The sequence below is a fragment of the Ranitomeya imitator genome, chromosome 5 (genome assembly GCF_032444005.1).
Source record: "Ranitomeya imitator isolate aRanImi1 chromosome 5, aRanImi1.pri, whole genome shotgun sequence".
Lineage (NCBI taxonomy): Eukaryota > Metazoa > Chordata > Amphibia > Anura > Dendrobatidae > Ranitomeya > Ranitomeya imitator.
The window spans coordinates 435,341,580-435,368,391 of record NC_091286.1 but is presented as its reverse complement, the minus strand read 5'-3'; the positions used below and the strand labels follow the sequence as shown (position 1 = coordinate 435,368,391).

General features: G+C 43.1%; 1 protein-coding gene across 1 annotated transcript in view; it reads left to right on the top strand.

The window, feature by feature from the left end:
- Window positions 1-26,812, top strand: part of LOC138638115 (probable cation-transporting ATPase 13A5) — a 371,860-nt gene that overhangs the window by 330,791 nt on the left and 14,257 nt on the right. Inside the window, exons 25-27 of the mRNA XM_069727135.1 lie at window positions 901-973; window positions 1,100-1,274; window positions 3,576-3,745. Coding sequence (XP_069583236.1) covers window positions 901-973; window positions 1,100-1,274; window positions 3,576-3,745 — 418 coding nt within the window. The remainder of the gene's footprint in view (window positions 1-900; window positions 974-1,099; window positions 1,275-3,575; window positions 3,746-26,812) is intronic.

The window sequence follows — 26,812 nt, the reverse complement described above, 5'->3', positions numbered from 1 at the left end:
ACGGTGTGACCACAAACTGCTATTTGCTCGGCAGTTGCTTTGTACCCCTGTGAGCTAAACAGTATACAGTGCTTTCTTTATAGGTGACTCTGTGAAGTAACAGAGTTCACTTCTACCGCCACATAGGGCCGCCATTTGCCAGCAGCAGGTTTTCTCCTGCACGGTGGACCCCGGGCTGCGAACGCACCAAATATCATCTCACTATTTACTCGGTGCGTTCTGCCAGCCCTAACACACGTAGGGTGATTGCAGATTTTTCAGCCAGGAAAACCCTTTTATGTAGTATTCTTTGATGTGGACAATACATATTTGTTTTTGCAAGTAGTACAAAGTGCAATACTTTATACATTTTTTTGATCTGCTCAATAAAAATTAACATTCATCCTCAAATCTGGACTCAATCAGCACCATCTGTATGTGACTGTAGACTTGTAGATCTTTACAGCATGCATCGGACAGACTGACATGATGCTCTGACGCCGGCGCTAGGAGCGGGCAGTGATGTGACCACAGGTATGTTATTTGCATGCATACTCTGGCTACTTTCCAACTAGACACATTCGGCCCTGCTTAATTCACTTGTATTTAGTGAGGTCAGTGTGCATTTAGTCTGCTCAAGACCGCATTTATGCACATTGCATACTTATGATCACGTGTCTGTCAGCTCCCAACACCGGTGAATCCTAACAGCACAGACACTGTATGCAGTGAGGATTCATGAGTCTGCAGTCACTTATGCAGACTAGTTCCCGAGAGCCCAAGACAGCCACTTAAATATTAAGAAGCCAACAAAGCCTATTGGATTCTGGAGTTATTAAAACATACAAAGGAGACCTGTAACTTAACCAAAACATCAAAATGTTAGGGAATAATGTATGAATCCTTTTTTTTTTTTTTCAGAAAAATACACTTCTTGGAAATTATCAGTATCTCATGCAAGATTTGGCTATCAACATTACAGTTACCCTAACTAGTAAGTATATTTTCACAATTTTATCTAATTGTTCTCACCGATGTTGCTGCTATTTTGGACCCACATTAGTGTGATATTTGTCATTTTTTGTGAGTTTCTAAAAAATATTTGTCCCTTTTTTTCTAGTGAGTTTAAACCATCCAGCCCCAAAGTTGGCTCCTTACAGACCCTCGGGACATCTTCTCTCTCCTCCTTTATTACTCTCCATTTTCATGCACCTTACCTTTGCATTGATTGTCCAAACCACAGCTTTCTTTTTGCTACAGCAGCAGCCATGGTACAGTGAAACTGATGTTTTCAGGTACATTTGTTCATTGGAACCGGGATAGATACTACGCTAGCAATGTACAATGATTATTTCAGTTTATATTTTTGCATTTTTGTGTGTGTAATTGAGTGGTATTGAATATGTAAAACTGATAATTGTTATATCATGATAATGCTATTAACCCTTTAAGATCAAGGACATTTTCAAGCTTTTGTTTTTTACTCGCCATCTTCCAAGAGCCATAACTTATTTATTTTTCCATCAACATAGACTTTTGGAGGTTTTTTTTTGCAAAGTGAGCTAAGGTTTTTAGGTATGCCAATTTTGTTTGTTGTTAAACTACAATGATGAGGGTCTTCAGAAGACCATCGGTTATTATGGTAAACCATCACTCTCCCCATAATCATATTAATGGGGGTAAATGGTACCCAGTGTGTGTGAATACTGGCCTGTGCACATTTAACTACTGCTGTCAGAGATTGATAGCAATGTTTAAATGGTTAACTGCTACAATTGAAACGCAGCTCCAGCTGCTGTTGTTGGAGATTGATCCTAGCTATGTAATATAGCTGGTATCAGCCGTGTGTAGAGAAAGCTCAGCTCCTGAGCCATTCCACAAATGCCGACTCTCTCTTAGGAAGTTAATTCATGCCCATGTGTAGGAAGGGTTAAACAGTATGTGCTCCCAATTCAGCCTGCAATACAAGAAAAACACCTTTTAATATATTCACATATGAGGCGATTGTTTTGGTCCAGTGCAACACTTCTTCTTGTGATTCCATCCTTTTTCTTGCTTCATATGGATAACGCATCGTTTGTCATCCAGACAGTGTCTGCATCTTGGTCCTTCTAGGTATACTTATCAGCCCAGTAGTGCACATGTGCTGGGTTCTTTGACCTTTCTCAGCGCATGTGCGCTCCAGTACTTTGTTCTGCCATCGACAGGGTAGAGAAGTATACCTGTGCAGAAGAGCGATGTTGGGTGACAAAGGACACGTGATTCACACGAAGCAGAGAAGAAGTATGGCATCACAAGAAGAAGTGAAGCATTGGACCAAAACCAGCTATGCCCATTGAATCCAACTACCCCGTAGTATTATAAAAGGTCTATTGATTGGCCGACCCAATTGGGGAATACATATAGCATATTACAATGCTTTATAGCAGGGCTGAAAAGTACTGATCTTATCTCATATGGAACACACAATTTGACAGGTTCCCTTTAAGTAATTAGCAGATTATGTTTACATGTTTTGAAGAAATTTGAGGCATTTAAAAGGAGGCATGTAAACCTTTGTCATTAAAATAATATTTTTTGGATAGCATATGTGTTTTTAGAGTACCTTATTTCTGCATTGTTCAGTTATTTTCAATATCTATATATATTTATTTTCAATATCTATTGCTATTTTTAGACTGGGGACCAATATCCATGGCCCCTTACCAGCTTGAGAATACAAGCCCCCAGCTGTCTGCTTTTTCTTGGCTAGTTGTCAAAAATAGTGGGGACTCCATGCCATTTTTAAAAAATGATTTATATCTCCGATCACAGCTGTGCACTCACGCTGTCTTTTGACAGTGTGGGAACCGTGACTGTCTGACCAGCAGTGATGATTTTATCGCTGATCAGAAGTGGTGTTTGATGCACTATCATGCACATGACAGATTGGCAAATACTAGATGTTTGGGCTTCCCATTCAAGTTCAGGTTTGGGTCTGGGTACTGTTCTGGCACCGGAATACGAACTTTTTGTAACTATTCGGCCAAACCTGCTGGAGCCGAACATCCAGGTGTCCGCCCATCTCTATTGTCTGCTACTTGGGCAACCCCTTCTCATTCCTCATGTTTGGCCTGGTTAAAATAAAAGCACCTATACTCAGTTCTTGTGCCGGAGCTTTTCCAGTGGTGTTGGTACTCGTGTTTTTGGGATTCATGTGAGGTTGTTACATCATGTAATGATGGCATTACTGTCTCCACTATCTGATGTATTTTACATTTACATGAAGTCAGGACTGCCGCTGCTCTCTGACTTCCTCTTGAGGATCGTTTTTTCCTAAGGCAGGGACAGTGATGCCAGCATTGTGTGCAGGACTCACATGACACGACAACCTCACATGAGCCCCAGGAACACAAGTGCCAACACTGATGGAAGGGTGTCGGCACTGGAGGCGAGTATGAATGTTTTCATTTTAAATGGACCAAACATCAGGAAAGAGAATGGGTTGTCTAAGTAGTGGACAACCCCTTTTATACTGGGAGTAATGCCTTCAATAACATTAATAAAGTCACGTGACCACACAGAAATATCATAATCGCTGCTTTTCTCTTCTACAGTGCATGCCTTCCATTAAACCATAGCACAGTGAATGTTACAGTGAGAGGACATGGACACGCAGAGAACTTCTTAACAACAACAATATTCCCTATAACTGGTTTTCATATGATTATTGAAGAAATTGTGTTTGCCAAAGGAAAGCCATTCCGGCAGCCTCTATACACTAACCGTAAGTTGAAATATATACCAAATATATATATATATATATATATATATATATATAAATAAAAATCAGCAAATGAAGGCAGCACTCCAAATCCTCATGCAGGTAAAAATGTGACTTTTATTGAACCCACATCTCTGTGCGACGTTTCGGCTCACACTGAGCTTGAAAAAGGCTCAGTGTGAGCCGAAACGTCGCACAGAGATGTGGGTTCAATAAAAGTCACATTTTTACCTGCATGAGGATTTGGAGTGCTGCCTTCATTTGCTGATTTTTGTATTTATGTGGGCAGATGAGTGGACCATTCTGCCCAGGAGGCCAGGCACCCACCGGTGAGCATTGTGCTGTTCCAATTTTTACGTTTTATATATATATATATATATATATATATATATATATATATATATATATATATATATATACAGTGGGGCAAAAAAGTATTTAGTCAGTCAGCAATAGTGCAAGTTCCACTACTTAAAAAGATGAGAGGCGTCTGTAATTTACATCATAGGTAGACCTCAACTATGGGAGACAAACTGAGAAAAAAAAATCCAGAAAATCACATTGTCTGTTTTTTTAACATTTTATTTGCATATTATGGTGGAAAATAAGTATTTGGTCAGAAACAAACAATCAAGATTTCTGGCTCTCACAGACCTGTAACTTCTTCTTTAAGAGTCTCCTCTTTCCTCCACTCATTACGTGTAGTAATGGCACCTGTTTAAACTTGTTATCAGTATAAAAAGACACCTGTGCACACCCTCAAACAGTCTGACTCCAAACTCCACTATGGTGAAGACCAAAGAGCTGTCAAAGGACACCAGAAACAAAATTGTAGCCCTGCACCAGGCTGGGAAGACTGAGTATGCAATAGCCAACCAGCTTGGAGTGAAGAAATCAACAGTGGGAGCAATAATTAGAAAATGGAAGACTTACAAGACCACTGATAATCTCCCTCGATCTGGGGCTCCACGCAAAATCCCACCCCGTGGGGTCAGAATGATCACAAGAACGGTGAGCAAAAATCCCAGAACCACGCGGGGGGACCTAGTGAATGAACTGCAGAGAGCTGGGACCAATGTAACAAGGCCTACCATAAGTAACACACTACGCCACCATGGACTCAGATCCTGCAGTGCCAGACGTGTCCCACTGCTTAAGCCAGTACATGTCCGAGCCCGTCTGAAGTTTGCTAGAGAGCATTTGGATGATCCAGAGGAGTTTTGGGAGAATGTCCTATGGTCTGATGAAACCAAACTGGAACTGTTTGGTAGAAACACAACTTGTCGTGTTTGGAGGAAAAAGAATACTGAGTTGCATCCATCAAACACCATACCTACTGTAAAGCATGGTGGTGGAAACATCATGCTTTGGGGCTGTTTCTCTGCAAAGGAGCCAGGACGATTGATCCGGGTACATGAAAGAATGAATGGGGCCATGTATCGTGAGATTTTGAGTGCAAACCTCCTTCCATCAGCAAGGGCATTGAAGATGAAACGTGGCTGGGTCTTTCAACATGACAATGATCCAAAGCACACCGCCAGGGCAACGAAGGAGTGGCTTCGTAAGAAGCATTTCAAGGTCCTGGAGTGGCCTAGCCAGTCTCCAGATCTCAACCCTATAGAAAACCTTTGGAGGGAGTTGAAAGTCCGTGTTGCCAAGCGAAAAGCCAAAAACATCACTGCTCTAGAGGAGATCTGCATGGAGGAATGGGCCAACATACCAACAACAGTGCGTGGCAACCTTGTGAAGACTTACAGAAAACGTTTGACCTCTGTCATTGCCAACAAAGGAAATATTACAAAGTATTGAGATGAAATTTTGTTTCTGACCAAATACTTATTTTCCACCATAATATGCAAATAAAATGTTAAAAAAACAGACAATGTGATTTTCTGGATTTTTTTTTCTCAGTTTGTCTCCCATAGTTGAGGTCTACCTATGATGTAAATTACAGACGCCTCTCATCTTTTTAAGTGGTGGAACTTGCACTATTGCTGACTGACTAAATACTTTTTTGCCCCACTGTATATCTTAAAGAGGAACATGTCATCATGAAAATTCAACGATTTTTTCTCTCTCTCTCTCTCTCTATATATATATATACACAGTGGGTACGGAAAGTTTTCATACCACTTTAAATGTTTCACTTTTTGTTTCATTGCAGCCATTAGGTGAATTCAAAAAAGTTCATTTTTTCTCATTAATGTACACTCTGCACCCAGGGGTGAACCTAGCCTCTCTGCCTGAGGCGAACGGAAAAATGGTGCCCCCCCCACACAGTCCCTGCTGGAGGGGGGCGGGAAGGAGGGAGGGAGGAGGGGGGGCAGGCACTTGACCCTGGAGTTTTATAAAAAAAAAAAAAACTTAAAAACCTAGCAGCGCAAATCCAGTTACCGTATATACTCGAGTATAAGCCGACCCGAGTAGTATAAGCTGACCCCCCTAATTTTGCCACAAAAAACTGGGAAAACTTAATGACTCGAGTATGAGCGTAGGGTGGAAAATGCAGCAGCTACTGGTAAATTTCAAAAGTAAAAATAGATACAAAAAAAAATTAAAATTAATTGAGACATCAGTAGGTTAAGTGTTTTTGAATATCCATATTGAATCAGGAGCCCCATATAATGCTCCATAAAGTTTGATGGGCCCCATTAGATGCTCCATATTAAAATATGCCCCATATAATCCTGCATAAAGGGTAATAAGGGCCCCATAAGATGCTCCATAGAGATATTTGCCCAATATAGTGCTGCACAAATGTTATGGCCCCATAAGATGCTCCAAACAGTCACTTGCCCCATTATAGTGCTGCACAAGCGTTATGGACCCATAAGATGCTCCATTCAGTCACTTGCCCCTTATAGTGCTTCACAAACATTATGGCCCCATAAGATGCTCCATACAGTCACTGTCCCATATAGTGCTGCACAAACGTTATGGCCTCATAAGATGCTCCGCACAGCCACTTGCCCCTTATAGTGCTGCACAAGAGTTATGGCCCCATAAGATGCTCCGTACAGCCACTTGCCCCTTATAATGCTGCACAAGTGTTATGGCCCCATAAGATTCTCCGTACAGCCACTTGCCCCTTATAGTGCTGCACAAGTGTTATGGCCCCATAAGATGCTCCGCACAGCCACTTGCCCCTTATAATGCTGCACAAGTGTTATGGCCCCATAACATTCTCCGCACAGCCACTTGCCCCTTACAGTGCTGCACAAGAGTTATGGCTCCATAAGATGCTCCGTATAGTCACTTGCCCCATTTGCTTTTGCTGCGATAAAAAAAAATTACATACTCACCTCTCTTCGCTCAGGACCCCGGCACTGGAAATATTTGCCTGCTCCTCGTGCGTCTCCGTCTTCGGCACTGACGTTCAGCAGAAGGCACACACTGACTACGTCACCGCGCCCTCTGACCTGAGCGTCACTGCCAGAGGACGCTGAAGATGGAGCCGCACTGGAACGAGGAGAGGTAAATATTGCGCAGTGCTACCCCTCCCCGTATACTCAACTACTGCTGGCGCTGCGTCCCTGCTTCATCCACTGCTGCATCTTCTTCCTGTATTGAGCGGTCACAGTTACCGCTCATTACAGAAATGAATATGCGGCTCCACCCCTATGGGAGGTGGAGCCGCATATTCATTTCTGTAATGAGCGGTACCATGTGACCGCTCAGTGCAGGAAGAATCTGCAGCACTGGAAGAAGCAGGGACCTCCAGGGACCGCGCCGGGAGTAAGTATAATACTACAGAATCTGCTGCCCCCTCTCTTCTGCCGCCTGAGCCAAAGAGCTCAAATCGCCTCATGGTAGCAGCGTCACTGCATACTACATAACTGGGCAATATACTACGTGGCTGGGCAAAATACTATGTAACTGGGCAATATACTACTTGGCTGCGCAATATACTACGTGACTGGGCAATATACTACGTAACTGGCCAATATACTACGTGGCTTGGCAATATACTACGTGGCTGGGCAATATACTATGTGGCTGGGCAATATACTACGTGGCTGGGCAATATACTATGTGGCTGGGAAATATACTACATTGCTGGGCAATATACTACATGGCTGGGCAATATACTACGTGACTGAGCAATATACTACGTGGCTGGGCAATATACTACATGGCTGGGCAATATACTACGTGGCTGGGCAATATACTACGTGGCTGGGCAATATGCTACGTGGGCTGTGCAATATACTACGTGGGCTGTGCAATATACTATGTGGACATGCATATTCTAGAATACCCGATGCGTTAGAATCGGGCCACCATCTAGTATATACTGTATATATATATATATATATATATATATATATATATATACCGTATATACTCGAGTATAAGCTGGCCTGAGTATAAGCCGACCCCCCTAATTTTGCCACAAAAACTGGGAAAACTTATTGAATCGAGTATAAGCCTAGGGTGGAAAATGCAGCAGCTACCGGTGAATTTAAAAAAAAAAAATAGATGCTCCATACCGTTCATTATGGCCCCATAGCTGTGCCATATAGTGCTCTGCACCATTCATTATTGCCCCATAGATGTACCATAGAAAGCTGTGCCATATAGTGCTCTGCACCGTTCATTATTGCCCCATAGCTGTGCCATATAGTGCTCTGCACCGTTCATTATTGCCCCATAGATGTACCATAGAAAGCTGTGCCATATAGTGCTCTGCACTATTCATTATTGCCCCATAGCTGTGCCATATAGTGCTGTGCACCATTCATTATTGCCCCATAGCTGTGCCATATAGTGCTCTGCACCGTTCATTATTGCCCCATAGCTGTGCCATATAGTGCTCTGCACCGTTCATTATTGCCCCATAGCTGTGCCATATAGTGCTCTGCACCATTCATTATTGCCCCATAGCTGTGCCATATAGTGCTCTGCACCGTTCATTATTGCCCCATAGCTGTGCCATATAGTGCTCTGCACCGTTCATTATTGCCCCATAGCTGGGCCATATAGTGCTCTGCACCGTTCATTATTGCCCCATAACTGTGCCATATAGTGCTCTGCACCGTTCATTATTGCCCCATAACTGTGCCATATAGTGCTCTGCACCGTTCATTATTGCCCCATAGCTGTGCCATATAGTGCTCTGCACCGTTCATTATTGCCCCATAGATGTACCATAGAAAGCTGTGCCATTGCTGCTGCTGCAATAAAAAAAAAAATGCCATACTCACCTCTCTTGCTTGCAGCTCCTCAGCGTCCCGTCCCGGCGTCTCTCCGCACTGACTGTTCAGGCAGAGGGTGGCGCGCACACTATATGCATCATCGCGCCCTCTGACCTGAACAGTCAGAGCCAGAGGACGGGAAGATGGAGCGGCGCCCGGCGTGTGGAACGCGGACAGGTGAATATGTAATACTTACCTGCTCCCGGCGTCCCTGGGTCCTTCTCCCGGACAGCTGGTCTTCGGTGCCGCAGCCTCTTCCTCTATCAGCGGTCACCATTACTGCTCATTTGAGAAATGAATATGCGGCTCCACCCCTATGGGAGTGGAGTCCATATTCATTACTTTAATGAGCGGTCCCATGTGACCGCTGAACAGGGGAACCCGGAGACCGTGGGACTGCAGGGACAGCGCCAGGAGCCCCGGAAGCAGGTAAGTATGCCTCAGTGCCCTCTCCCCCTCACCTGCCGCCGACCGTGACTCGAGTATAAGCCGAGAGGGGCACTTTCAGCCCAAAAATTTGGGCTGAAAATCTCAGCTTATACTCGAGTATATACAGTATATATATCAGTATATAATGCCATGGATGAGGCCAGTATAGTGTATCTTTATTTGGGACTATGGTAACTCAAATCCTGACTCCAGCACTGAAGGATGGTGTAAGTGTAACACTAATCCTTGCACTCTGAGGGCACTTAAGGGTTAACAGACAGTCCACAGCTACCTCTCTCCTCACTGCTCCTCCCAGTCACACTTCACTAGCTGAATCTGATAAGCTGTAAGCATTCAGGCACCAGCCAAGAAAGAAAAAAAAAACTCAGCTCACTCACCCTGCCCTGCAGACTCCTTTCATTCACAGGCTCAGCAGGGAGCCGGCTCTTTGTGTGGGCTCAACGGCTCGTTCATGAAGGACACATCACCATCAGCAAGTGTCAGAGACTCAGAGCAGGGATTGCAGGGAGAGTCAGCACCACGTGTTCTAGCTGTCACTCTGCCGCCCCCTGCCGCTCTGCCACTGAGGCAAAGCATTCAACTTGGTTCATGATAGCAGCGTCACTGTCTGCACCCCATCTTGACTGAAACAAACAGAAATGTAGTAATTTTTGCAAATTTATTAGAAAAGAAAGACTGAAAAATCACATGGTCATAGGTATTCAGACCCTTTGCTCAGTATAGAGAAGAAGCACCCTTTTGAGCTAGTACAGCCATGAGTCTTCTTGGTAATGATGCAACAAGTTTTTCACACCTGGATTTGGGGATCCGCTGCCATTCTTCCTTGCAGTTCCTCTCCAGTTCAGGTTTGATGGTGAACGTTGGTGGACAGACATTTTCAGGTCTCTTCAGAGATACTCAATTGGGTTTAGGTCAGGGCTCTGGCTGGGCCAGTCAAGAATGGTCACAGAGTTGTTCTGAAGCCACTCCTTTGTTATTTTAGCTGTGTGCTTAGGGTCATTGTCATGTTGGAAGGTGAACCTTTGGCCAAGTCTGAGGTCCACAGCACCCTGGAAGAGGTTTTCATCCAGGATATATCTGTACTTGGCCGCATTCATGTTTCCTTCAATGACATCCAGTTGTCATGTCCCTGCAGCTGAAAAACATCCCATAGCATGATGCTGCCACCACCATGTTTCACTGTTGGGATTGTCTTGGGCAGGTGATGAGCAGTGCATGGTTTTTTCCACACATACCACTTAGAATTACCACCAAAAAGGTCTATCTTCATATAGGCATCCGGTGATCTGCATGCACACTGTTATTAGACACTAACTGGATGTTATATGGTCTTTATAGAGCAGTATGCATTATAGGTCTTGGTGTGAGTACACATATATTTATTGGTTGTGCTGAGGTTTTACTTGTGTCCTTACTAGGTTGTTCGTCTTTTTCATTTTTTATGTATATTATCTTACGTTTTTTGTATTTTTCAATAAAGTTTATGCATTTTATTACATTTCTATGTGTATGGAACTCCATTCTTGTGTTTATTAATAAAAAATTATTCTAGGGGTATGTTAATAGCACAAGAAATTTCAAAGATGCTACGGGATTATTAGATTATTATAGGATGAAAAGAGTGATGTGGTCAAAAAAGATGTTGAGAAGATTAAAGTTTTAAATTCCTGTTTTGCATCTGTGTTTTCTAAGAAAGCAATTGTAATATCTATTGATCTTCAACATCACTTGTGATAAAGACTTAAGTATACTAATAGATAACAGACTGCACATGAGTCAACAGTGATGCAACAGCAAAAAAGGCAAACAGAGTTCTTAGCTAGAGTCTAGAACATATGAAAAAATTATCACCCTCTTGGTCAGGCCTTATCTGGAATACGATGTCCATTTCTGGGTACCACATTTTAAAAAATACACTGAAAGACTGGAGCAAGCTCAGAGGAGAGCTACCAGAATGGTGACCGGACTGTAAAGAATGTCCTACGAGGATCGGTTAAAGGATCTGGAAATGTTTAGCTTTAAAAAAGAAGGCTAAGAGGAGACTTAACACCTTAACCCATATGACGTACTATCCCGTCTAGGTGACCTGGGACTTAATTCACAGGGACGGGATAGTACATCACAGCGATCAGCTGCGCTTACGGGGGGAGCACGGCCGATAGCGGCCGGGTGCCAGCTGACTATCACAGCTGACATCTGGCACTATGTGCCAGGAGTGGTCACGGACCGCCCCTGGCACATAAACCCCGGCACACTGCGATCAAACTTGATCACAGTGTTCAGGGGGCATAGGGAAACATCGCACAGGGAGGGGGCTCCCTGCATGCTTCCCTGAGACCCTCCGCACACGGCGATGTGCTCACCTTGTACCGAGCATCTCCTCTCTGCAGGCCCCGGATCCAAAATTGCCGCTGGGCTGCATCCGTGTCCTGGAGGGAGGTGGCTTACCAAGCGCCTGTTCAGAGCAAGCGATAGTAAGCCTGCAGCCCTGCCTGTCAGATCGCTGATCTGACACAGTGCTCTGCAAAATGTCAGATCAGCGATCTGACCTTATAACATTCCTAAATAAAGAAAAAAATAAAATATTGTTCCCATAAATACATTCCTTTAACTAAATAAGAAAACAAAACAATAAAAGTACACATATTTAGTATCGCCGCATCTGTAACAACCCGACCTATAAAACTGTCCCACTAGTTAACCCCTTCAGTGAACACCGTAAAAAGAAATAAAAAAGAGAGGCAAAAACAATGCATTATTATCATACCGCCGAACAAAAAGTGGAATAGCACGCGATCAAAAAGACATATATAAATAAACATGGTACCGCTGAAAACGACATCTTGTCCCGCAAAAAACGAGCCAACAAACCGCATCATCAGCGAAAAAGTTATAGTCCTCAGAATAAAGCAATGCAAAAATTTTTTTTTTCTATAAAAATAGTTTTCATCATATAAAAGCGCCAAAACATAAAAAAATGATATAAATGAGTTATCGCTGTAATCGTACTGACCTGAAGAATAAAACTGATTTATCCATTTTAACAAGAGCGGAACGGTAAAAGCGCCCCCCCTCCAAAAAAGATTCATGAATAGCTGGGTTTTGGTCATGCTGCCTCACAAAAATCGGAATAAAAAGCGATCAAAAAATGTCACATGCCCGAAAATGTTACCAATAAAAACGTCAACTCATCCCGCAAAAAACAGGACCTCACATGACTCTGTGTACCAAAATATGGAAAAATGTTGCTCTTAAAATGTGGTAACGTCAAAACAAAAAAATATTTTTTGCAATAAAAAGCGTCTTTTAGTGTGTGACAGTTGCTAATCATAAAAAACCCCTACAAAAACCCACTATAAAAGTAAATCAAACCCCCCTTATCACCCCCTTAGTTAGGGAAAAATAAAAAAATGTAAAAAATTTATTTATTTCCATTTTCCCATTAGTGTTAGGGATAGGGTTAGGGCTAGAATTAGGGTTAGGTTTAGGGCTAGGGTTATGGCTAAGGTTAGGGCTAGGGTTAGGGTTGGGGCTAGGGTTGGGACTAGGGTTAGGGCTAGGGTTAGGGTTGGGGCTAGGGTTGGGGTTAGGGTTTGGGTTTGGATTACATTTACGGTTGGGATTAGGGTTAGGGGTGTGTCAGGGTTAGGGGTGTGGTTGGGGTTATGGTTGGGATTAGGGTTAGAGGTGTGTTGGAGTTAGGGGTGTGTTTGGGATTAGGGATGTGTTTGGGTTAGGGTTTCAGTTACAGTGGGGCAAAAAAGTATTTAGTCAGTCAGCAATAGTGCAAGTTCCACCACTTAAAAAGATGAGAGGCGTCTGTAATTTACATCATAGGTAGACCTCAACTATGGGAGACAAACTGAGAAGAAAAAATACAGAAAATCACATTGTCTGTTTTTTTAACATTTTATTTGCATATTATGGTGGAAAATAAGTATTTGGTCAGAAACAAAATTTCATCTCAATACTTTGTAATATATCCTTTGTTGGCAATGACAGAGGTCAAACGTTTTCTGTAAGTCTTCACAAGGTTGCCACACACTGTTGTTGGTATGTTGGCCCATTCCTCCATGCAGATCTCCTCTAGAGCAGTGATGTTTTTGGCTTTTCGCTTGGCAACACGTACTTTCAACTCCCTCCAAAGGTTTTCTATAGGGTTGAGATCTGGAGACTGGCTAGGCCACTCCAGGACCTTGAAATGCTTCTTACAAAGCCACTCCTTCGTTGCCCTGGCGGTGTGCTTTGGATCATTGTCATGTTGAAAGAGCCAGCCACGTTTCATCTTCAATGCCCTTGCTGATGGAAGGAGGTTTGCACTCAAAATCTCACGATACATGGCCCCATTCATTCTTTCATGTACCCGGATCAGTCGTCCTGGCCCCTTTGCAGAGAAACAGCCCCAAAGCATGATGTTTCCACCACCATGCTTTACAGTAGATATGGTGTTTGATGGATGCAACTCAGTATTCTTTTTCCTCCAAACATGACAAGTTGTGTTTCTACCAAACAGTTCCAGTTTGGTTTCATCAGACCATAGGACATTCTCCCAAAACTCCTCTGGATCATCCAAATGCTCTCTAGCAAACTTCAGACGGGCCCGGACATGCACTGGCTTAAGCAGTGGTACATGTCTGGCACTGCAGGATCTGAGTCCATGGTGGTGTAGTGTGTTACTTATGGTAGGCCTTGTTACATTGGTCCCAGCTCTCTGCAGTTCATTCACTAGGTCCCCCCACGTGGTTCTGGGATTTTTGCTCACCGTTCTTGTGATCATTCGAGACCCCACGGGGTGGGATTTTGCGTGGAGCCCCAGATCGAGGGAGATTATCAGTGGTCTTGTATGTCTTCCATTTTCTAATTATTGCTCCCACTGTTGATTTCTTCACTCCAAGCTTGTTGGCTATTGCAGATTCAGTCTTCCCAGCCTGGTGCAGGGCTACAATTTTGTTTCTGGTGTCCTTTGACAGCTCTTTGGTCTTCACCTTAGTGGAGTTTGGAGTCAGACTGTTTGAGGGTGTGCACAGGTGTCTTTTTATACTGATAACAAGTTTAAACAGGTGCCATTACTACAGGTAATGAGTGGAGGAAAGAGGAGACTCTTAAAGAAGAAGTTACAGGTCTGTGAGAGCCAGAAATCTTGATTGTTTGTTTCTGACCAAATACTTATTTTCCACCATAATATGCAAAAAAAAAATGATAAAAAAAACAGACAATGTGATTTTCTGGATTTTTTTTCTCAGTTTGTCTCCCATAGTTGAGGTCTACCTATGATGTAAATTACAGACGCCTCTCATCTTTTTAAGTGGTGGAACTTGCACTATTGCTGACTGACTAAATACTTTTTTGCCAGACTGTAGAATTGGGGGTTTCCACTGTTTAGGCACATCAGGGCTCTCCAAATGCGACATGGCATCCGATCTCAATTCCAGCCAATTTTGCATTGAAAAAGTAAAACAGTGCTCCTTCCCTTCCAAGCTCTCCCATGCGCCCAAACAGGTATTTCCCCCAACATATGGGTATCAGCGTACTCAGGACAAAAACTTCTGGGGTCCAATTTCTATTTTTACCCTTGGGAAAATAAACATTTGGGGGGCTGAAAACAATTTTTGTGGAAAAAAATGATTTTTTTATTTTCACGGCTCTGCATTATTAACTGTAGTGAAACACTTGGTGGGTTCAAAGTTCTCAAAACACATCTAAGTAAGTTCCTTGGGAGGTCTAGTTTCCAATAAGGGGTCCTTTGTGGGGGATTGACTTTCCAAAATGGTGTCACTTGTGGGGGGTTTCAATGTTTAGGCACATCAGGGGCTCTCCAAACACAACATGGCATCCCATCTCAATTCCAGCCAATTTTGCATTGAAAAGTCAAGTGGCGCTCCTTCCCTTCCGAGCTCTGCCATGCACCCAAACAATGGTTTACCCCCACATATGAGGTATCAGCGTACTCAGGACAAATTGCACCACAATGTTTGTGGTACAATTTCTTCTGGTACCCTTGGGAAAATAAAAAATTGGGGGCAAAAATTTCATTTTTGTGAAAAAATATTATATTTTATTTTTACGGCTCTACATTATAAACTTCTGTGAAGCACTTGGTGGGTGCTCACCGCACATCTAGATAAGTTCCTTAGGAGGTCTACTTTCCAAAATGATGTCACTTGTGGGGGGTTTCAATGTTTAGGCCCATCAGGGGCTCCCCAACGCAACATGGCATCCCATCTCAATTACAGCGAATTTTGCATTGAAAAGTCAAGTGTCGATCCTTCCCTTCCGAGCTCTGCCATGCGCTCAAACAGTGGTTTACCTCTACATATGGGGTATCGGGGTACTAAGGACAAATTGTATAACAACTTTTGGGGTCCATTTTCTCATGTTACCATTTATAAAAATAAAACAAATTGGAGCTGAAGTAAATTTTGTGTGAAAAAAAATTAAATGTTCATTTTTTTTAAACATTCCAAAAATTCCTGTGAAACACCTCAAGGGTTAATAAACTTCTTGAGTGTGGTCTTGAGCACCTTGATGGGTGCAGTTTTTAGAATGGTGTCACACTTGGCTATTTTCTATTATATAGACCCCTCAAAATGACTTCAAATGAGATGTGGTCCCTAAAAGAAAATGGTGTTGTAAAAATGAGAAATTGCTGGTCAACTTTTCACCCTTATAACTCCCTAACAAAAGAAAAATTTCTTTCCCAAATTGTGCTGATGTAAATGAGACATGTGGGAAATGTTACTTATTAAGTATTTTTTGTGACATATCTCTGTGATTTAAGGGCATAAAAATTCAAAGTTGGAAAATTGCGAAATTTTCAAAATTTTCGCAAAATTTCCTTTTTTTATAAATAAACTCAGGTAATATCAAATAAATTTTTACCATATGTCTCGAGAAAACAATGTCAGAATTACTGGGATCCGTTGAAGTGTTCCAGAGTTATAACCTCATAAAGGGACAGTGGTCAGAATTGTAAGAATTGGCCCGGTCATTAACGTGCAAGCCACCCTCGGGGCTTAAGGGGTTAATAGCTGTCTACAAATATCTGAAGGGCTGTCACAGTGTAAAGAAATCCTTATTCCCATTTGCACATGAAACCATAAGACGCAATGGAATGAAACTGACATAGAGAAGATACAGATTACATGCTAGAAAAAGACTTTTTATACACCAATAACTTTGAACTTTTCCAAAAACAGTAACAAGTAAAAAGATACTTAGGTTTAGTACATTTGTATATGACACAATTTCCTTAACATTATATATAAGGGGGAAGGGGGAGAGGGGGAGCAGTTGATACAGGATGGGGAATGGGAAGTTAGAATCGGAATAATAAACATGGGAATAACAATATTACCCATAAACAGGACGCCATAAGAGAAATTAGTGATTTAAGAATGCATACTTTATTTGAAAGATCTAGAGGTGCAAAAACTGAATTCAAGGAATATTAGGAATATACGCCCACTGTGAAGCACTCCAAAAGGCCGACCTTTCCCCTATATTGGGTCTATGTGACAGGTTTAAAGTGAGGATTGGTTTGCATTGGTAATGTACATTCATTTTATCTATCAAATCAGCTAAGGTAGGTATGGAGCGCCCCCAGACACAGGGCCACAAGTCCCTCGGTACCAGTCCCTTCTCCTTCAGTTCTGCGGTTGTCACGGTGGCTGGACCCGGTCGTGACCCTGCTAAGGGGCGTCCAATGAAGGTGGTAGTACAGTCGGTCAGGGGTTCGTGACGCCACCTGTGGTGTTTGGTCAGGGTGACCGACGCTGCTGTGGGGTCCGCTGGGGTGATGGAATGGCAGCTGGATGGTCCGAAGGCACATCCAGGGTTCCCTTTGCAGGTGAAAATCAGTGTCTACACACTAGCGCCTGTGTGTTGTAGTGCTTCCCTGCTGAGCATTCAGGATAGTCCTCACAACTGCTGTTCTCATCCGTTTTAGATCTTTCTCTTCTCCGTCCCCCAAGTATGATATGGCTAGGATGCACCTTTATGACGGGTAGGCCTGGAGGTATTCTGGAACCCTAGTGTCGCCCCTCTCCCACGTTGCCTCCTATGTCTTTCTTAGGTGTTGTATGGTAGACTGCCAACCTGTAATTAACTGTCCTGCCGCTGTTTGAAGTAATGCGTGGAGACTGTTACTTCCTTGGTGCTCCGGCCACCGACTATGCGCCTCAGTAAGATGTTGCCTCTCTCTCTCGGCACGACTCCTACTGGATCTCCTTTGCGCTGATCTCGTTTACACTGCTCCACAATATCCTTCCTTTCTTGTCTCTTTCGTAGGGTACCGCCGCAAGGTAGTGCAGGCGCGGTCCCGTAACCATCTGTCCTTTCTCTAGGTACCTGCCAGATTTCCCAGGTCTGACAGATCCTCCCTGGAACTCTCCCAGGCTTCGTTCTGCCTAACTTCCTGTCCGACCCCTAGTTTTACCAATGTGAGGAGTGGCCCAATAAATAAGCCTTTTGCTCCCCCTAGTGGCCGGAGTGTGAAGTGTAGTGTGTGCTTGGTGATACCTGGTCAGTAGAACTCCTTTAGTGCCATCAGACGTACCATCACTCCCCTTAGTGGCAGAGCGACACTACTGCAACGACCAGATCTCTGGGGCGCTGCAGGTACATTGAAAGTCTTCCAACAAAGTGCTAAGCATTGTCTGGCAGCAATAAGGGTATGAGAAACAAAGGGTCTTACAGGAAAAGGAAGTTCGTCTATACCAATGTTAAGGACTGCTAAATGGCCCAAGAGATTTATTCTAATACCCGTAAGAAAGATAATGACATTCTCCACCGCTCCCCAAAATACCTGGACCTTAGGGCAGAACCACCACATATGCCCAATATCCCCCAATAGTTGACACCCTTTCCAACATGTGGAAGAAAACTGAGTTGATTAAGATGCAATCCTCAAAGGGCACATATACCAATCTAACTGAATCTTTTTCATTTGCTCCACATGGTTAATACGGGAAGATGACTTCAAAATCCATCTAGTCGACTCCCACCTTTGTTCTTGTAAATCAATATATGAAAAGATCTTTTTCCACTTTAGCATATAGCAATACTTTGAATATCTGTATTTTGTATTATGTGATAAGAGTTTGTATATGTAAGAAAGACCTTTGATTGGGGGATTTGAGGCGCTAAAAGTCTGCTCCAGCCTGCAAAGTTCCTAGGGAGGTCATCCACCACAAAAGACTGAGAAGTTAAAAAAAAGTCTAAGTTGTGAGTATTGAAAAAAAACAGTCTTAATGACACCAAATTGTTCCCTTAGAGAAGTGAAGGCTTTGAGACGGGAAGATTCAAACTAGAAATTCAGTTTAGAAATGTTGACAATAAGGGTGATCAATGAGTGGAACAGGATGCCACAAGAGTTGGTGAGTTCTCCTTCCATGGAAGTCTTCAGAGGCTGGACAGACATCTGTCTGAGATGGTTTAGTGAATCTTGCATTGAGCAGGGGGTTGGACATAATAATCCTGGCAGCCCCTTTCAACAATTACATTATATGATATACAGCTCTGGCAAAAATTAAGAGACCCCCACATCAAAACCCTGTCATGGGCAGCCCAATCTCCAGACCTGAACCCCATTGAAAACCTCTGGAATGTAATCAAGAGGATGATGGATAGTCACAAGCCATCAAACAAAGAAGAATTGCTTTAATTTTTATGCTAGAAGCAGTGTGAAAGACTGGTGAAAGCATGCCACGATGCATGAAAGCTGTGATTAAAAATCATGGTTATTCCACACAATATTGATTTCTGAACTCTTCCTGAGTTGAAACATTAGTATTGTTGTTTCTAAATGATTATGAATTTTTTTTCTTTGCATTATTTAATGTCTGAAAGCACAGGTTTTTTTAATAGAAAAAATACAAAACGTATTGCTTGGAAATTCAGTGGCATGTTGTCAGAAGTTTATAGAATAAAAGACCAATTTACATTTTACTCAAAAATATACCTATAAAGTGAAAAGTCAGACAAACTGAATATTTTTAAGCACACCAGTAGCGCTTCAGAAACTGTGAATCCTGCAGCTGATACAAATACAGTGCCACCCTTCTGTATTAGTAGCTATAAACAGGTATATATATATAAAAATAATCCGCGCTGGGTTCTCCAGTTTTGTGACCACTAAATACCTCCAAAAAACAATAAATATTTGCACCTTTTATATGACAATAAAAAACTATTAAAAATAATAAGTTTGTGCTGTGTTTTAAAATAGCTCCACCGTGGAGCACAACATTACCATAAGGAAATTCTGAGCGAGATAATAAATTGATTTTTTACCTTGTGCGGTATAGTCGATAATATCCACAGTTCCCTTTAGTCGGTCTTTGTAAAAGTCCAAATGTGGAAAAATGCGGCTTCGGTGGAGTTTTTTTTCCTCTTTTGCTTTCACGTGAGCGGGCTCCAGGCAGTGCCCCGGCCGGCGGCAAACAGCCCTATGCTCGCTCACTGCTAGTAGCGACTAAGCGCTGTTGTGCAGCTCTCGGTTCTCTGCCTCTGCAGGACCTTGCGTGACGTCACGGTCATGTGATTGCTCACGTGACTTGCTACAGATAGCATGGTGGACCAATTTCCTACTAGTTTCGGAATAGAACGTATTCCTTCATCAGGGTAAGCAGAAGAGGAAAAAAAACTCCACCGAAGCCGCATTTTTCCACATTTGGACTTTTACAAAGACCGACTAAAGGGAACTGTGGATATTATCGACTATACCGCACAAGGTAAAAAATCAATTTATTATCTCGCTCAGAATTTCCTTATGGTAATGTTGTGCTTCACGGTGGAGCTATTTTAAAACACAGCACAAACTTATTATTTTTAATAGTTTTTTATTGTCATATAAAAGGTGCAAATATTTATTGTTTTTTGGAGGTATTTAGTGGTCACAAAACTGGAGAACCCAGCGCGGATTATTTTTATATTTTTATATATATAAACTGAATATTTTGCAGTGTTCAGAGCTGTATCTATCTAGATATCTATCTATATTTGTAGATAAATATAAATATATATATATACACATATCTATACATATAAGAGGCATCGTGATTACTCGCTAATCCCACCCCCTGCACAGTAGCTCCGCCTCCCACACCATCACCACACATAATCCTGCCCCCACCACATCACCACACATAATCCCGCCCCCCAATACCACACATAATCCTGCCCCACCACATCACCACACAGAATCCCACCCCCCCAACACCACACATAATCCCGCCCCCCATTATCACACTTAATCCCGCCCCCCATCAATTACCACACATAATCCCGCCCCCACCACATTGCCACACATAATTATGCCCCCCACCACATCACCACACAGAATCCCGCCCCCCAATACCACACATAATCCCGCCCCCACCACATTACCACATGTAATCCCGCCCCCACCACATCACCACATAGAATCCCGCCCCTCCAACACCACACATAATCCTGCCCCTCCAACACCACACATAATCTTGCCCCCCAATACCACACATAATCCCGCCCCCCCACCACATCACCACACACAATCCCGCCCCCACCACATCACCACACATAATTCCGCCCCCCCACCTCATCACCACACATAATTCCGCCCCCCAACACATTACCACACATAATCCCGCCCCCCCATTACCACACATAATTTCGCCCACCCACCACATTACCACACATAATCCCACCCCCACCATATTACCACAGATAATCCCACCCCCCACCATATTACCACACATAATCCCACCCCCCACCCTATTACCACAGATAATCCCACCCCCCACCACATCCCCACACATAATCCCCCCACCACATCACCACGCATAATCCTGCCCCCTCCACATTACCACACATAATCCCGCCCCCCCACCACATTACCGCACATAATCCCGCCCCGCACCACATTACCACACATAATCCTACCCCCACCACATTAACACACATAATCCAGCCCCCACACCACATCACCACACATAATTTCCCCACCACATGGCCACACATAATCCCGCCCCCCACCACATCACCACACATAATCCCACCCCCCAACACATCATCGCACATAATCTCGCCCCCCCAACATCACACATAATCCCGCCCCCATTACCACACATAATCCCGCCCCCACCACATCATCACACATAATCCCGCCCCCAACACATCACCACACAGAATCCCACCCCCTCAACACCACACATAATCCCGCCTCCCATTACCACACACAATCTCGCCCCCACCACATCACCACACATAATCCCGCCCCTTCAACACATCACCACACATAATTCCGCCCCCAACACCACACATAATCCCACCCCCTTTACCACACATAATTTCGCCCACCCACCACATTACCACACATAATCCAGCCCCCACACCACATCACCACACATAATCCCCCCACCACATCATCACATATAATCCTGCCCCCCCACCACATTACCACACATAATCCCACCCCCACACCACATCACCACACATAATCCCCCCACCACATCACCACACATAATCCCGCCCCCCCACCACATCACCACACATAATCCCGCCCCCAAACACATTACCACAGATAATCCCGCCCCCCACCCCATTACCACACATAATCCCCCCACCACATCACCACACATAATCCTGCCCACCACATCACCTCACATAATCCCACCCCACCACATCATCATACATAATCCCACCCCCCTCACCCCATTACCACACATAATACCGCCCCCCACCCCATTACCACACATAATACCACCCCCCCACCCCATTACCACACATAATCCCGTTCCCCACACGAGGCTCCATCCCCACACATTACCACACGAGGCTCCGTCCCCACACATTACTACACAAGGCTCTGTCCCCACACACTACCACACGAGGCTCCGTTCCCACATATTACCACACGAGGCTCCGTCCCCCCACATTACTACACGAGGCTCCGTCCCCACACTGTTATTAATTTCATTTTAAGTTAATGCACCACCTGCGTAAACCCTATTGAATGTTGTCATTATTTACTTTACTTTAATTACCAGCAGCGTTAATTAGATAGCAATGAGCTATATATATATTATGGGGTCCCCTAATTTTTCAACTTCAATTTTTTTAACTCATACCATTATATTTTTTTTTGTCAAATTTCAAAACACTGGGAAATCAAATTTCATGTTGCTTGGTGTACGACGAGTTGCATTGAAACATGTTAGTACTTGCATACTTAGGTGCGTGCACTCTTACACCCATACCTCATAGTTATCAGTTGTTTTTGGTAGAGGACAGATTGATTTCTGTGAAAGATCATGTCTGGGGAATTGCTCAGTTCTAAAAAAAAAAAAAACTATATTTTTAGTGGGAGGCATAAGTCATCATATAGCAGGGTTCAAACTACCGTCAAGTTCTCGCAGTTTTATTTTTTAATGAAGGTGAAGTTAACTGTCAGTGAAAGCACAAGTCTCGCTATTAATGAGTGTATTAACTTTTGAGAAAAGGCAAGATTACCAACAAAAACTTTACCTAATTGTGTAAAAAAGCTCGTGAATTTGCATAAAATTTGAAGGGAGACTGCAAAAAAAGCAAAGAAAACACAAGACGCATTTGAGCATTGTAGAGAAGAATTCTCAAGCTACTTGGATAATCTATTTGACATTGCACACACTGAGGCATGTTCAGTTAGTGAAAATAGAAGACGGCGAGCTCTTTTTGCAACATTAGAGAGAGCTAGGCCGGCCTGCTATCTTAGCTAGAGTGGATAGAAAACGCGCTGAAAAAGAGGAATGCGTGAGACAAAGGGCTACAGAAAAGGAAAATCAGTGAATAAAATATCTCTCTATGGCATCAGTGTCTTCGGCAGCATATAATATTACAAACTTACCTGACAATTCATCTTACAGTTCAGCTAATATTGAAAGTTCACAAGAGCAGTTGTCAACTTTTATCAAGAGCTCACAATCTAAGACTCTAGCAAAACAATTTAGAAAAGATTTTGTTACTCTGAAATTAGTAGCAGCTTTAGATCTGTGTCAGTTAAGTATAAGTATTTTTATTCTTCAAGCAACAATCGAGGCACTTGAACATAAAGTTAAATGTTTTCCTATAAACAAGTCATCCATCAACAAATCCACACAGGAAAACAGAAGAAACATGCAGAAAGCAAAAAAAATTGATTTTCAAAATGAGGTACCAAAATGCAGATAGTAGCAACAGTGCTTGTGTGCTTTTGCATCAAAAATTCAACAGATATTTGCTACTTTTCATCTGGCACCATCACGTCTATGAGCTTGTGTTAGAAAGTGTTTTTGAAGTCAAAATTCATCAAGTTACGACGGGCCTAGAGATTCCATTTTTCAAAAAGTTAAAAGAAACTTGGAAAAACATTGATGCCAATAAGATAGAAAGCTGAAAAGAAACCAAGGAAATGAATTTAAACTGTGAAACCTGGACCAATTGATTGCATTGCGCGTGAAACAGCCGTCGTCCGGTTCACTCCCCGCACCCTCTCGTTTTACCTGCAGCCCGAAAGGCATGTCCTTATTCTGATACATGGAAGAATAAAGGATTTTTAATACATCGCTTGGTGAGTGCCACCTTTTCTTTTTCTTTGGATGTTTAAACTATGAAATTGACTCACTGCTAGACGTCTATTGAGCCAAACTAAAAGAAAATATAGCATTCAACACCTAATAAGAGTTAGTAGAACTCTCCATTATATTCTTAGGTGGAAACATTGAGCGACATCACCTGAAAATAAGACCTTCAGGTTCCATGCACCAAGCTCATTGAATGGCGAGAGCACTTTTGTTCTCTGAACATATCACTACTCAGCTGTCAATTCAGACTAACCCAGAAAGACAAGTCAGCCCTGCTAGACGTGAGCTTATTTATTTTCACATGCTATGTTAATCCATGGTTTCAATGCTTTTCTATATTAAGAGCACCTTACCAAGATGTATGCTTCCTAAACTGTATGGAGGTTTATAGAAAGTGGAAGAAAACATCTCAAATGCAGCTTTACAAACGTTTTGCCGGCGTTTATGGTATTTTACTAATGAAAAAGCTGTCATGTCACTTTTTGATGAAGTTAAGAATGAAACAAAAATAAGAATTGCGACAAAATTAAAAAAATGAAAATACAGTATATCATCCCCTGGGAAACCATATACAGTATGCCATGAAAGGAAGAACTTTTCTGTTCATTGTATGGTTAGTTTATTGGCATTTTTTTTATTCCTTTACCACTTTCATGCTAGAAAAAAAACACATCATAAAAAGCAGACTCACCAAAACCTTGTCAAATGAAAGTGTTCCTGCAGGACTCTGACTGCTTGCAGACAGGACTCAGATGATTCCAGATAAGATCCTGTGCTCCAACTATGACAAGACCTAAGGACCTGATCTATGCTGGTCAAGATATCGAACCTTGACGATGCTAGTTGAGATCTGGAACCCATTTCTCTCTGCCCCAGGCCTAGGAGACGCCCGCTGATGGTAAAGCATCGAAGATCAGTGAGCAGACGTGAACCAGAGGTGGATGCCTCCAGTTACAGAGGCGTGAGATGAGTGAGCAGAGCCGTCAATTCCCACCATAGCATATGGTACAGGGGTTGGCCTGGGCTAGGACATCAGATAGGGTGGGGGCCGGTTGTTGCACAACAGGCTCATTGCTCCCTGATAGACTTTGTCAGGAGGACTTGCAGCCTTGGACCATCATTGCAGAAAGAGCTAAATAATGTGGTAGATCCCAGGAATGCTATTATAATTCTATTGTTGTATTGTTGCACTGTTTTATATCAGTAACTGTCTCCTAACTACTGAAAATTCCCGCTGTATTTGAGAGGATCAAACTGTTCATTGACTGTTCTTGGCTGGAGCTTCCCGTGAGTTGCATTCAGTCTCCTGCTTTACATTTTTATGGTGTGAATCTCTAAAATTGATTAATACCATCTAAAGAAAAAGTTTGGACATGCTCCACCAAAACTTTTTCTACAGAATTCTGGTATAAAAAGTTGTAAAAAGTGTAAGATATAGCTACCTGAGTGGGTTGGGGGACATTAGCTTGGCACGGGATTAACACACTCAGGCATGGTTTCTCCACATAAACAGTCTATCCGGTTTATTAAACTTCACAAACCGCACCATAAACAGTTCATTATTTACATCAACGGAACACTTTACCCACCGACAGTCTGTTCCAATGGCAGAAACATTTTTATCTGGAGTTACCTTTCAGGAGCTCCGGCTCCACTCATTGACTCCTGTCAGTGCTGGTTCCCAGGGGAAAGCTGCCTCATTGGGGTCACGATCCTTGTGACCAGGGCACCTCAGATAGTCCAGACCCATAGTAGGAACTGTAGCTTCCCCAACACAGTAGCCATCCCAGACTCTGCAGATATGGCCTGTTATGATCTTGTGGTTTAGGAGCAACATGGGACGAGCTCCGAAGGAAGTGGCAACCGCACTGACCGCAGTCCCTAAGCTCAACACAACACCAGAAGCAGCCGTGGGATGCTCCTGACACTCCCTAGGCACCTTGTCACAGCTTAAGATCTAACTACCCCTAAAGATAGAAACAGGAAAACGATCTTGCCTCAGAGAAAATCCCCAAAGGATAGATAGCCCCCCACAAGTAATGACTGTGAGTGGAGAGGGAAAAGACATACACAGAATGAAACCAGGATGAGCACAGGAGGCCAGTCTAGCTAGATAGATAGGACAGGAAGGAATAATGTGCGGTCAGTATAAAACACTACAAAATATCCACACAGAGTTTACAAAAATCTCCACACCTGACTAAAGGTGTGGAGGGTAAATCTGCTTCCCAGAGCTTCCAGCTTAACTGAATTAATTCATACTGACAAGCTGGACAAACATAGAAAGCACAGAACGGATAAGTCCACAACCTGTGGACAGAAAAGAGCAAGCAAGGACTTAGCTTTGCTGAACTGGTCAGGATAACAGGGAAATCCAAAGAGATGTGAATCCAACCAGGAACCATTGACAAGTGGCACAAGCTGAAGGAAAGAGCCAGGCTAATTAGCCGAGCAGAATAGACAATCAGTGGAAGCAGCTGCTGACTGCTAAATCCAAAAAGCAGCCATACCACTTAAAACCACCGGAGGGAGCCCAAGAGCAGAACTCACAAAAGTGCCACTTACAACCACCGGAGGGAGCCCAAGAGCGGAATTCACAACAATGGCCTCTCCGTCCAGTCCCAGGCACTTCCAACACACAGGCCTTTAGTCAATGGTCTCACCGTCTGCTTCCAGGAATCCAGTCCACTCCAGGACATTCCAACACACTGACCATTCAGTCCATAGCCTCAGTGGGTGCTTCCATGAATCCAGTCCACTCCAGGACATTCCAGCACACTGACCATTCAGTCCATAGCCTCAGTGGGTGCTTCCAGGAATCCAGTCCACTCCAGGACATTCTATTACAC